At 43.3% G+C, this 13,469-nt stretch overlaps 1 protein-coding gene across 4 annotated transcripts in view; it reads left to right on the top strand.

Annotated features, from left to right (window-relative positions):
• Positions 1-13,469, top strand: part of LOC138741267 (proto-oncogene tyrosine-protein kinase LCK-like) — a 76,916-nt gene that overhangs the window by 48,198 nt on the left and 15,249 nt on the right. For all 4 annotated transcript variants that reach the window (XM_069895064.1, XM_069895066.1, XM_069895067.1 and 1 more), the window contains 2 exons: positions 3,752-3,828; positions 10,025-10,178. In XM_069895064.1, coding sequence (XP_069751165.1) covers positions 3,752-3,828; positions 10,025-10,178 — 231 coding nt within the window. The remainder of the gene's footprint in view (positions 1-3,751; positions 3,829-10,024; positions 10,179-13,469) is intronic.

Below are 13,469 nucleotides of genomic sequence, written 5' to 3'. Positions count from 1 at the left end.
TCTCTTTTTGATTATACATTAGGATGTCGGCTTCTGTTTTAATTGCATTTATCATCCTTAACAGCTCCTGGCCTTCATTTCAAGAATACAAGAGCAGGGAGGTGATGTTGTGGCTTTATAAGGCATTGGTGAGATTTCACTTGGAGTATTGTGAGCAGTTTTTGGCTCCTCATTTAAGAAAGGATGTGATATCATTTGAGAGGGTTTAGAGGATCATTCCGGATTGAAAGGTTTATCATATGAGGAGCGTTCTTGGCCTGTATTCGTTGGCAATTAGGAGAATGAGGTAGGATCTCATTGAAAAATTTTAAATGTTGAATGGCATGGACAGAGTAGATGTAGAAAGGTTGTTTCCCATGGTGGGAGAGTCTAGTACAAGAGGGCACAACTTTAGGATTGAAGGGCATCTGCTTAGAACAGAGATGCAGAGGAATTTCTTCAGTCAGGGGGTGGTAAATCTGTGGATCTTGTTGCCATACATGGTTATGGAGGTCAGGCCACTGGGTGTATTTAAGGCAGAGATAGATAGGTTCTTGATTAGCCAGGGCCGCACAATGGAGCTGAGTGAGGCAATGGATCAGCTCATGTTTGAATGGCAAGTAGACTCGATGGGCTGAATAGCCTATTTCTGTTCTTATGTCTTATGATCTAATTGTCTATTCCAGACTCACGTCCCCATCTGTCCTTGGCTTCACCCTACCTCAGACTCACCCCCCCACCTTGGCTGCACCCTCACTCAGACCCCCAAACCTGGTTTCACCCTCCCCCGGACTCGCATTCCCATGGACTCTCCTTCCACTTCACTCCTCATCTCTCTGCTTTAATGTCAGGACTCTTGTGTTAACCCAGCACTGAGAATGGCTCCCTCTTCTCAAAGTCCCTGCCCCTCCCCCTCTCCTCTAGCTCTGCTGTTGGCCCTCCATCTTTCAGCTGTTTCCAATCTTGCCTTCTTCTTCATACCGATCTTTGTTAAAAATGTTGAAATGATTGTGTGGATTCACGTGAAAATTAGGTTCTCACAATGTCATTGGAATCATTCAAATTCCACACCGTGCTGTCTTACTAAATGATCCCTTGTTGCTGGGAGGGTTTATATTCCCATTGGGGATGGATAGAAATTTTCAATCATCCTGAACTTGTGTAAATCTATGAACTCTTTGTTACCTTTCAATCTTTTGGAGGAAATGTGTGGTCTGATGGTCCAGAAATGTCCTGTGTGCATTACCTTGTGCTGTGGCTTTCAAGATCTTTAGAATTCTTGTTCTGGTGCAGAGAAACAGAAGTAAAAAAAACCAACTCTCCACAAATCCTAACTGGACATGTTGAGATGTTTCATCCAGGTTCTGCTGTGGCATTGGTGTACAGCATGGGACTGCACATCTTGACACTAATTGAGTTAATTGTCAAAAATCCACAGTGCTGATTGAAGTATTTTTGAGGCAAATTAGGCTCACTCGGAATCTGGCCAAGAACAGTGGCTAATGCCAAATTGAAATGGGAAAGTGTTTGAAACTGGTTCACCAGGAGGTCATGTTGTTCTGCATACTCTCCGGTGAGAGTTAATCTAAAATTAAATGTATTTCAGCTGTACATTTCAGATCCCTGGGGATTTGTGTTCCAGAGAATAAATCTGACCTTGAATTTGCTTGGCTCCATCAGTGACAAAGGATGAATTGGGTGTGTTGTAGAGGAAACTTGTGTGGTTATTGAGGAAGGGTGAACCTGAGGTTCGGAGCTGACTGCATTGTCAGGGCAGTACCGGGAACATAAACTAGATTGCTGCAACTTGCTGATGTTGTTATGTGGAGTTCATCCATCTTCCTCGTAGCAACCTTTATACTGCAAAGCAGAGACAATGGTGAATGATAACGATCAGGAGTTTATTGTCATACACATTGAACAATGTGCACATGCATCAAAATTCTTACTTGCTGCCTCCGACGAGGTTCTTGTAAAAATACTATGATGATAAACATAATAGAAATATGATTATCCCAGTGGGGGAAAAAGTGACTGGCACTTGAGCAGACAGTGCTTTTGTCCAGTCACCACAGTCCCTGATTAGAGTTGTATACACCGATTCATCCATTTAAGCTACCACTTGTAATTACTTGAACAAGACTCCTGCAAATTTGAATTAATAAAGAGAGGGGTGAAGTAGAGGGGGGAGGCACGTGTCAACCCAATCCTGTCTGCCACTGGAAGGAATCACAAACTTGGTATCACTTTATGTGGATGGAGTACCACTCCTTTTGATGAGCCCCTCCACAACAGTCACTCTTAATTTATGCACACATCTCATCCCATGTCAACAATTGGATGGCCCGGTTAGTATAATAGTTAACACAATGCCTTTACAGTGCCAGTGACCAGAGTTCAAATCTGGTACTGTCTGTAAGGAGTTTGTACGTTCTCGCTGTGACTGTGTGGGTTTGCCCTGGAGGCTCCTGTTTCCTCCCACCTTTCACAATGTACCGGGGGGGTGTGGGTTAATTGGGTGTAAATTTGACAGCATGGGCTGAAAGGGCCTGTTACCATGCTGTATGTCTAAATTTAAATGTAAAATGTAAACACTTTTATTCATCTACCTTTTATCACCTATATTCTGAGGTCAAATTTGGTTTTGATTATGTTTCTGTAAAGCTCAAAGAGCAGATGTCAGAACATCTGAAAGGATGAATGAGAGGGTAAGACATGGAGAGACTGATGAGGGTACTTCAGGCTGAGGGTGATGTATTACAGAGAGCAATAGCAGGGCTTGTCATCCCAAATAAAGGAGCTACCTTGTTGATGACCTGCTTCTCTGCATCTGACATTGCTGGCGAGTAATGTTTAGACAACATTTTATTTAATAATTTCATCCACATACAATTCTCATAAGCGTAACTGGCTATATCCTTAATTTGTCTCTGTCGAAGAAGTAGGGAGTGCTTCTCCGATAAACCCAGGCAGCAGGCTGCCGCTCACTGCTGAAAGAACTGGGGCCTTCTTGGCTTCTACCCCTCGAATGCACCTCTCTAAATAATTCCTAAATAATCCAAATATTTCCACCTCTATTGAAATGTCCTCTGGAGTTTTCCAAGTAAAGAGATCACAGGTTCTAGAATTAACATCTAAATATGGGGTGGGATAGGGTGGGATGGGATAGGATGGGATGGGGTGGGGTGGGCTGGGGCAGGGTGGAGTGGGATGGGATGGGATGGGGTGGGGTAGATTGGGTGGAATGGGGTGGGATGGGATGGGATAGATTGGGGTGGGATGGGATAGGATGGGGTGGGATGGAATTAATGAAGGCAAGTTGAATTAGTACAGATAGACATGAAGGCCAGCAGACATGTAGTGGGCTGAAGGGCCTGTTTTTCTGCTCTATATCTCTGTGAATCTATAACTGATCATGAATTTAACCCTAATCTCATCCTAAATGGGTGACTCCATTCCTGACTTGATGCCCACCAATTCTCAACTCTTAGTCGGGGGAGCAGGCCCTCATCAACCTCTCCCCCTACAGATTGTGTCTAGACTTGGAATATCACTAACACCAAATGTAAATAGTTATGGAGCAATAATGTTATATCCATGGGACTGGGTGGGATGCCTATGATACAGAATGTTAAGCATCGCATAGAGGCTCACTTAAGCGAATATGTTTAAATTAACGAAGTATTCTTTCAAGTATAATATAGATGATGCTTTAATAAATCAGATGTGTTTTGCTGTTGTACTCTTAATCTTTCTATTTCTCTCCCTTTAGGTAGTTTAGTTGATTATCTGAAGACATCTGCAGGATCTAAGCTCAACATATTCAAGCTGATCGATATGGCAGCGCAGGTGAGTCACTGTGCCTGGGTTTAGAGGTTGAATCAATGCAGAAAATATTAGGATTGGATGGCAGTTCAGTGTGCATGGGAAACATGTCCCTAGTGACAGCTCAGGAGACTATTTCAATGCCAAACCTTCACTGGGAGACTGCAGATGCTGGAATCTGGAGCAAAAAAACCATGATGAAGGGTTCTGACTTAAAACTTTGACCATCTTTTCTTCCCAATGGAGTTGTTGGTCCCACTGAATTCCTCCTGCAGTGTGTTTCAATCACCAGGATATGTAGGTGGTGAGATTGGGCTGAAAGGTCAACTCTTTCTTTCTCTACAGTCTCTGCCTGACCCGATGAGACTTTCCAGCGCTCTGCCTTAATTTTATGTTTCTTACATCAACCATTTTCTACTAATCATTCTTGCCACCTGTTGGACCAGCTGTTGTGTTGACATGGTTTTATTCCAATGCACACTGACAGATTCGTTTCTATCCTCATAAATGCACATTTGGGATTATATTGCCCAAGGTTTCATCCTAAGATATGAGATAGATTTGTTTATATTATGTTGTTTAAGGACATTGGGCAGTTCCAATAAGTTATCAATAAAAGGGATGGCACAGCTCGTGTAGTGGTTAGTGTGATGCTATTACAGTGTTGGTGACTAGGGTTCGAATCCCGCGCTGTCTTATGGAGTTTGTACAGTCTCCCCGTGTGTGCATGAGTTTCCTCCGGGTGCTCCAGTTTCCTCCCACCCTTCAAAGCATACTGGGGTTGTCAGTTAATTTGGGTGTAATTGAACAGAATGGGTTTAAATGGTCGGAATCAGCTTCTTATGTGCTGTAAATAAAATTTAAAATTTAAAAACCTAAACAATTGCACTGTGTACCATCAAACACCTCCACCACATCCTGTTGCTACTTTAATGCAAACAAAAACTAGGCAGAGATAACAAATCTTACCACACTCTTTAAATTGCACAAGCTCTGGAAACTTCCTTGCAGAGCAGCTTGGGGTGTGCTCGAGGCGTGAAGTCTTTATGTGGTGTGTGAAAGTTCGAGAAGGAACCAAATATGTGCAAAAGAGCTCAAGCCTAAAACAAGTGCAAGGCACAGCTGAGCTCAGAGCCAAAATGGGGCTGAATGAGATTTTGGTTACAGTGAAGAGGGATAAGCCAACATTCGCTTATCTCAAGAAAGAGCAGATGAGGTAAAGATACAGTTCAGGAGTAATTGCTAGGTCAACTGAAATGCATTGTATCCTTGAGAGTATGGTTTGGGCTCCTTATTTAAGAAAGGATGCACTGGCATTGAAGAGGGCTCAGAGAAGATTCGCAAGAATGATTCCTGGAACGAAGGGATTAGCATGAGAGGAACATTTGACATCTCTTGGACTGTACTTCTTGGAGTTCAGAAAAATAAGCGGAGATACTCAGAAGCATTTTGAATGTTGAAAAGCCTGGTCAGATTAGATGTGGCAAAATTGTTTCCCATGGTAGGGGAGACTAGGACAAAAGGGCACAACCTCAGGATTGAAGGGCACCCATTTAAAACAGAGATGTGGTGGGAAATTCTTTAGCCAGATAGTGGTGAACCTCTGAAATTTGCTGCCACAGGCAGGTCATTGGGTGCATTTAAGACAGAGATTGATAGATATCGTCAGATATCTATCAAAGGTTATGGAAAGAAGACAAGGGAGTGGGATTGAGTGGGAGAATGGATCAGCTCATGATGGAATGGTGGAGCTGAATGTCCTACTTCTGTTCCAATATCTTCTGGACTAAATATGATTCAATTTCCTGGCTAGTGAACACTATTCTTCAATTGATATCAAGCTTCAGAGACATTTAAGAGATAGGGTATGTAGCCATCTCCTGGACATCTGTACTGATGGACTGTTGATCTTTGTTCTGATGTAGGAGTTACAATTGAATAAACTCTTCAGCAATTGTATCACACGTCACTTTTTATAACCCAGCTTTAACAACTCTGGTGTGATGGCAGATGTCAGTATTAATTTAATTTAAATTTAGACATACAGCACAGTAACAGGCCCTTCCAGACCATGAGGCTGTGCCGCCCAATTATACCCAATTAACCTACAACCCCCATATGTTTTGAGGGTTGGGAGTACCATGAGGAAATTCAGGCAGACATGGGGAGAATGCTCCAACTCCTTACAGAAGTGCTGGATTTGAACTTCGTCACTGCCACTTTAACAGTGTGGCACTAATCTTGCCTCCCTCCCTCCCATTCTTCAAGTAAGCATTATTTATCATTTGGTACATTTTGGGAAGTCAAATTGGGGTAGGACATGTATAGCAAAGGGTGAGGGTCTGGGGACTGTTCGCAGACAGTGGGACAAGTCCAGAGTTTCCTGATAGTGGAAGCTGGAGAGGTGAAGAGGACACAAGCATATCTGCCTTCATGGACCATTATGTTCATTATGTTCCAACTTTGCAAAACAATTAGGCTGCACTGGAGGTACTGTGTGCAGTTCCGATCACCACTCTCTAGGAAGGATATACCATATATACTTGTGTCAAAGTTGAATTTTGTAGACCATTTTTTAACACTAAATTAATAGCATTGACTATTACATAGATACTACTTTTGACCACAGTAAGTATCTGCATTGTCAGAAGCGTCAGAAGTTCCATTGGGCAGGCAGCTAGGACTGGTGGTAAGTCCGAGGTCAAGGCCTCAAGAGTTTCGATGGGCAGGCGGCTGGGACTGGGTGGTAAATCTGAAGAGGAGGCGTCAGAATTTCTGATGGGCAGATGGCAGGGCCGAGGCATGAGTTCACAACTGAGGCATTGGGAGCCCTGATGGGCAGGCGGATGGGGGTCTAAGTGAGAGACTAGGGTCGACTTTTACATGCAATATATGGAAAACAACCATATTTTTGGAATAAAAATAGGGGGTGGTCGACTTTTTCATGGTATCGACTTTTACATGAGCATATGTGGGGGTTGTGGTGGAGAGAGTGCAGGGGAGATTTACCAGGGTGTTGACTAGATTGGAGCACTGTCGTCATGGGAAGTGACTGGATAGGTTGGACTGGTTTTCCCTGGAGCATCAGAGGTTGCAGAGTGACCCATGGAAGTTCAAACCAGATGAAATTATACAGTGTGAGGAGTTAGTGAATGAGAGTTCCACACTCTATGGATGGAAAATGTACCTCTCTCCTCTTCTTTAAATCTTTTCTCTCTCAATTAAAACCTGTGACCTCCGGTTTAACCTCTCTTACCCTAGGAAAATGATGATGAACATTCATCTTATCCTCCCCCCTCATGATTTAATAACCTTATGCTCCAGGGTAAACCATCCCAACCTACCCAGCTCCTATTTGTAACTCCAGTCCCAGTAACACCCTTGTGAATCTGTGAAGTGTTTTTAGGAAGATCTCTGTGTCTCTGACATAAGGACAAGAGCAGACAGCTTGTACCACTGGACTAAGCTAAACACGTTTTATATCATTCTACTTTGAAGATTTAGATATAGAAGTTCAGATTTGATTCATTTTTGAAAATTTTTCTGCATAACTATTGGATTTTCATAACAGCCGAACTAATTGTCAGTTGGTTTTTAGAGAAAGGGAACTTCAGACAGACTTTTTTAGACATCCAGCATGGTAACAGGCTCTTTCTGCCCACGAGCCCATGCCGCCCAATTACATGGAATTAACCTATGTCCTGGTATGTTTTGAACGGTGGGAGAAAACTGGAGCCCCCAGGGAAAACTTATGCAGACATGGGGAAAACATTCAAACTCCTTACAGTCAGTCCTGATAACTGGCGCTGTAACACACTACGCTAACCATGCTGCCTAACAGTCTGTTGACCAATTAACTGTTTGTTGTGTGTCTCTTAACTGTGTTCTGGATTATCCAGTAAGAGGATTATATATATTGGCCAAGTCAAGTCATCTTTATTTGTCATTCATACAATGCATTGCCCAGTAAAGGTGAGATAGCATTTTCCAGGACTATGGAACAGATTTGCATAAATATAAGTTAAAATATTAAGACATATACAATAAATATCCACTTATGTTCAGGGAATTCAGGAGCCTGATGGCTTGGGGGAAAACTGTTGCGCAAACTGGACATAAGGCCTGAGTGCTATAGTGGCAGAAGGGAGAACAGTTTACATGCGGGGTGTGTGGAGTCCTTCACAATGTTTATTGCTTCCTGCCTGTATCATGTGTTGTAGACGTCCTTCATGGTAGGAAGAGAGCTCCCAATTATCTTTTCTGCTGACTTCACTATCCTCTGTAGGGTCTTACATTCTGAGGTGGTACAGCTTTCAAACCAGGCGGTGATGCAGTTGCACAGGATGCTCTTAATACATCCTCTGTAGAATGTAGTGAAGATGGAGGGTGGGAGATGAACTTTCCTCAGCCTTCGCAGGAAGTAGAGGCACTGCTGAACTTTCTTGGCTATGGAGCTGGTGTTAAAGGACCAGATGAAATTCTTCGCCAAGTGCAGTCCAAGGAACTTAATAATCTTGACAACCTCAATGGTGGAGCCGTCAATGGTCAGCAGAGCATGGTCCCTCCCTGGGCTCTCTTGAAGTCGAGAACCATCTCTTTTGTTTCATTAACGTTCAGATACAGGTTGCTGGCTCTGCACCAGTCCGTCAGCAACTGCAGCTCATCCCTTTACGCTGACTCATCATTCTGACTGATCAGGCCCACCACGGTCATGTCGACAGTGACCTTGATGCTATGGTTCGAGCTGTGTTTTGCTGCACAGTCATGAGTCAGCAAAGTGAATAGGAGTGGACTAAGCCCACACCATGCTCAGTGTGATAGTCTTGGAAATGCTGTTTCCGACCCAGAATGCTTGAGCTCTGCCCGACAGGAAGTCAAGAATCCATTTGTAGTGGGAGATGTTTTAGAGCCAACAGGCTCAACTTCCGGTATCAAAGTGTGATTATGTTGAATACCAAACAGGGTTAGATTGAGTGAGGGCTAGATTGAGGGTGGTGGCGATTGCATCATCCGTAGAACGGTTGGATCTGTCTGCGAACTGTAGGGGGTCCAGTGACTGGGGCAGCGAGAGGTTGGTGTGCCCCATGACGATCCTCTCGAAACACTTCATGTCAGTGGACGGTGCAGGTGAGTGCAACAGGATGGTAGTCATTGGTAGCCATTGCTAGCCATCCCAGTGAACTCACATCCTGAGAACATTTTCCCAATGTTCAACCTGAGAAAGGGTTGCAGCAGAAAGGCAAATGTTTGTGAAGCCAATCAAGATTGCAATCCATTCTGGAGAATATATCAACATGAAGTCTTGAACGATGCTCATAAACAACACACAGAGATTATTGAGAATGCACTTCAGATGGCACGGTAGATAAAAAAATTTACAGTCATCAAATCAGAATCGGAATTTATTGTCATGAACATATTACAAAATTTGTTGTTTTATGTCAGCAATCACAGGCTATACGTAACATTTAAAAAGAAATAAATTAGTGCTATAAAAAAAGAGAAAATGAGGTAGTGGCTGTGGCTCATTGTCTGTTCAAAAATCTGATAGCTGGGTAGAAGAAACTGAGCACAGGAAACCAGCAGCACCATTCATATTCAATTTGCTCTTATTTAAGGTGAGCATATTGGAAGGATAACTTGAATTCAAAATACATCTTGCATTCATGTTATCACCACCAGGTGAATGGTGGGAACTCTGGATATCCTCAGCAGTTCAGGCAGAGAGAGAGAGAGATATACCACCTCCACCTGTGTTGCCTGATGTACTGAGCACTCTCCGCACCTTTTGTTTTCACTCTGAGATAACTGGGGCTTAGATTTTAGAGGTGATAAAAGGGTCTGAGGGCAGCGAATTCTGTAAGAGGATACGGCAGAGTAGTGATGCGCCTGGGGTATGTCTGGGGCTTGGCTCAGCTGGTGTAGTTTGAAATGAGATGGAAATCAGCAGGGAACATCGGGAGAATGAAGGAGAGCTGGGTCACAGCACAGCCACAACAACCAAGTCAAGCAGGAATAAACCAATTACAACGCAAACAGCAAACAAGCTGATTAAGCAATTGACAACACTGAGAATTTCGCATCTCCGTATGTAGGATCAACCAAGATCGGAATGAGAAAATGAAGGAAAATAGACTTCATGCTGAGAAACCATTAGTGCTGCCATTTTGTGGCAGAGTTGGTGACTGATTTCCAGCTAAACTAATACTCTCTTTAACAGATTGCAGAGGGGATGGCTTTTATCGAACGGAAAAACTACATCCACAGGGACCTTCGTGCAGCCAATATCCTGGTCTCCGAGGATCTCTGCTGCAAGATTGCAGACTTTGGACTAGCTCGACTCATCGTGGACAATGAGTACACAGCAAGAGAGGGTAAGGGTGTATCGCGTCTCTTGCTGGATTGGTGAGGGTGAATGTTTTACCTACAATGAACAATGCAGCATTGAGAACTAAATATCATAGCGCTGGAATTCACAGAAAATGAGTGCATGGGCAGGATGCAGAGGCAGTGTTTAAAGAGGAGGGTGGCGTGGTTACTACAGTAGTGCCATGCTGTTACAGTGCCAGCCATCTGGGTTCAAATCCAGCGCTCTCTATAAGGAGTTTTTATGTTCTCCTTGTGACCATATGGGTTTTCTCTGGGTTCTCTGGTTTCTTCTCACAGTTCAAAACATACGGAGGTGTAGTTAATTGGGTGTAATTGGGTGGTAAAGGCTCATGGGCTGGAAGGGCCTGTTACCGTGTTGTATATCTAAATTTACCTGTAATCAGTACTGTGGTTACCCTTGGAAATGTCACTGTGATACTGGGGGACCGAGAATGGGGTCATTCAGGGACATGAGTTCATTAATTGGTTTATTCAGACACAAGAAGAGCAAAGACTTCATCCCAGTACTTGGCTCGTCATTTGTCAAAAACTGATCTTCTTCCTTTGGCTGGATTATCCATGCCTGATGGGCCCCTGGTTCCCTTCCTGAGCTAACATGTGAAGTCTTCCATTCATTCTGAATGCCATCAGCATAAGGCAAATTCATGGGGCTAATAACCATGAAATGCCTGGATCCAATGGCTTGCATCCTTAAAGAATCAAAAAGAAATGTCTTTAGATATCATTATTGTCCAAAAATGCTTTGCTTCTGGATAAATACCAATGGTTTTGAAAACTGCTAGGGTGATACCTTTATTCATAATGGGAAGGGTACAAAAAGCATCTGTAAGCTGGATGGTCAATCACTGGAAAAATTTTAGAATCAATTATTGAGAATGGGAAGTCACATTTGGAGAGTCACAATCTGCCCAAGAGACTCATGAAATCATACCTTTCTTATTTATTTGAGATCTTTAAGAAGTTAAGCGGTGTGTATTGAGCCAGTGGATTTGATATATTTGGACTCCCAGGAGACACCTTCCCAGGGGCCATCAAAAGGTCACATCACAAAATACAAGCTTCTGATACAGAGGCTTTATATTCCCATGGCAAAAGAATGATTAACTGGTCAGAACCAGCAAGTGGGCCTAGAGAGGTCAATTCAGATTGGCAGTGTGTAACCAATAGGATGCTGTGGGGTTCAGTGCTGGTCAGCAACTGTTTACAAAGCGTATCAATGATCTGGTGGGTAAGCAAATGTGCCAGTGCCGACAGTGAGTGGTATGTGTGGGTGAAAAGACAGGCTGTGTTGCTCACTGTAAGTGCCCTGAGACAACAATGGGTGTAAAAGTTCTTGTATCCTCTGTATCCTCTATAAGCAGATCTCCGAGTCAGGAGTGTATTCCTGAGTCAGGAGTCACGGACGGGGACCACAATAGCACTTGGAAAAACTGCAGGAAGTGACGACTAGACTATAGCATCAGCTACTGTTTGTGGAACCAGTTCACAACAGATATGGGAGAAGTGCTCTGTGTCAGAAATTGGGCTTTAGGTTTGTTATTCGAGAGCAAGAACCAGGCTGGAAACCTTTGTATCACATACAACCTTCTGCAAAGAGAAAGAAAAGATTCAACATATGAGTCATGTGAGGTTGGGGCAGTTTCATTCTCCAAACATTTTTGTTCCCAAAGTGATTTTTGCCTAAAATATGATTGAATATTGTGACAGAGGCCAAGCTCTTTGCAGGGACAACTCTATCCAGGGTATTGTAATGGAGACCAATCTAGACCCAGGATATTGTAACAGAGACTGATCTAGATCCAGGACCTTGTAATGCAGACCAATCTAGATTCAGGATATTGTAACAGAGAGTGATCTAGATCCAAGATATTGTAACAGAGTCTGAGCTCTATCTAGGGTGTGTCTGCAGTTTGTGAAAAAAAACCTCTGCGGGTTTTATTTTCTTTTTACAAAGTTGGTTTATTCAGTGATAACAATAAATCACATGAATACAATATTACAGTACATCAGTTACACAATATTTACATGTTCAAATTATAACATGGCATCACTATCCAGAATATCCTCAAACCCCTGTGAAGTCCACCAGTCCCAGAAATCCACCATCATATCCCTGGACACCACATGCTCCTTCTCCAAGGTCACGCGGGCATGCACATAACCCCGGAAGAGGGGCAGGCAGCCAGCCTGGGCTAAATATTTGACTGCCCTCCTGTCTGGACCATAAATTTTCCCAGGAGCAAACTGACCAGGAGATCCAACCCCCCCACCCCCCCCCCCCGCCACCCCGAATTACCTACCACCTCTCCTCACTGGGTGACCAGAGATCAGGACCGTGGTGACTGAAGCGCAGCCAGAACTTGAAGAGTAGCCTTTTCAGATATTCAAATAGAGACTGCAACCTCTTGCACTCTTTTTATACATGGTACACCACCTCCTCCTGGCCACAGAATCGACAGGCACCCAGAGAGTACGAAAACCAACTTTCCACCCCAGGTCTTCAATGTAACAGGGAGGACTCTCTCAGACAGAGACCTTCATCAGAAAAAGGGATGCTGACACACCACCATCACATATTGCATATTTATAGGCGTCCAACAGAATAATTATAAATCACCTTTAACCCATTGTGACATTTACTCAGGAATTGCCATAACCCTTTACTTTCTTTTACTTTTTAGGGCAAAGAGAAATTCCACTGTACGACCCTAAGTACAATTCCTAGCCTGTTCCTGTACCATCGTACACACAGGGTTTGAAGCTGTCACTAACCCATGCAAAATAAATCAGGTTGTAGATGCTAGAGAAACATGCAGAAGAAAGCTGCAGAAGTGCCAACCAATACATTAAAAATAGACATTGCAGACATCATCCCTAAAGAGTATTTGTGCAGGACATTTTGTCTTTGCTCTTAAGCTTGTAATGATTCATACATTATTAGTTGTCAGAGTGCATTGTTTAACTGCTGTAGTGAGCGACAGATGTTTCTGTAAGACAATGAACAGGAAGTCAGTAATTATGTGAAAGCATCTAACCCCAGGCCAGTGAAATATGGCTTTCTGATCTAACTTTATAGTTCTAGTTAAAATCTTGACCGCAGCTCCCTTTCAGGCCATTGACTAACTGCACATGCCCAGTGAGATCAGTAGAGGCACAGGAAATCATTCCAGTGGGCTGCAGTGTACTGTTACACCAATAGGAGCATCACCTGTTCCGTACGAAAATCTAATCCTCTCTATGTCATGGGGACCATCTGAGCAATATTCCCTTCTGTT

Source organism: Narcine bancroftii, chromosome 8 (assembly GCF_036971445.1).
Source record: "Narcine bancroftii isolate sNarBan1 chromosome 8, sNarBan1.hap1, whole genome shotgun sequence".
Classification (NCBI taxonomy): domain Eukaryota; kingdom Metazoa; phylum Chordata; class Chondrichthyes; order Torpediniformes; family Narcinidae; genus Narcine; species Narcine bancroftii.
Note: the sequence above shows the minus strand (reverse complement) of the source record. Positions and strands in the feature narration are given on the sequence as shown.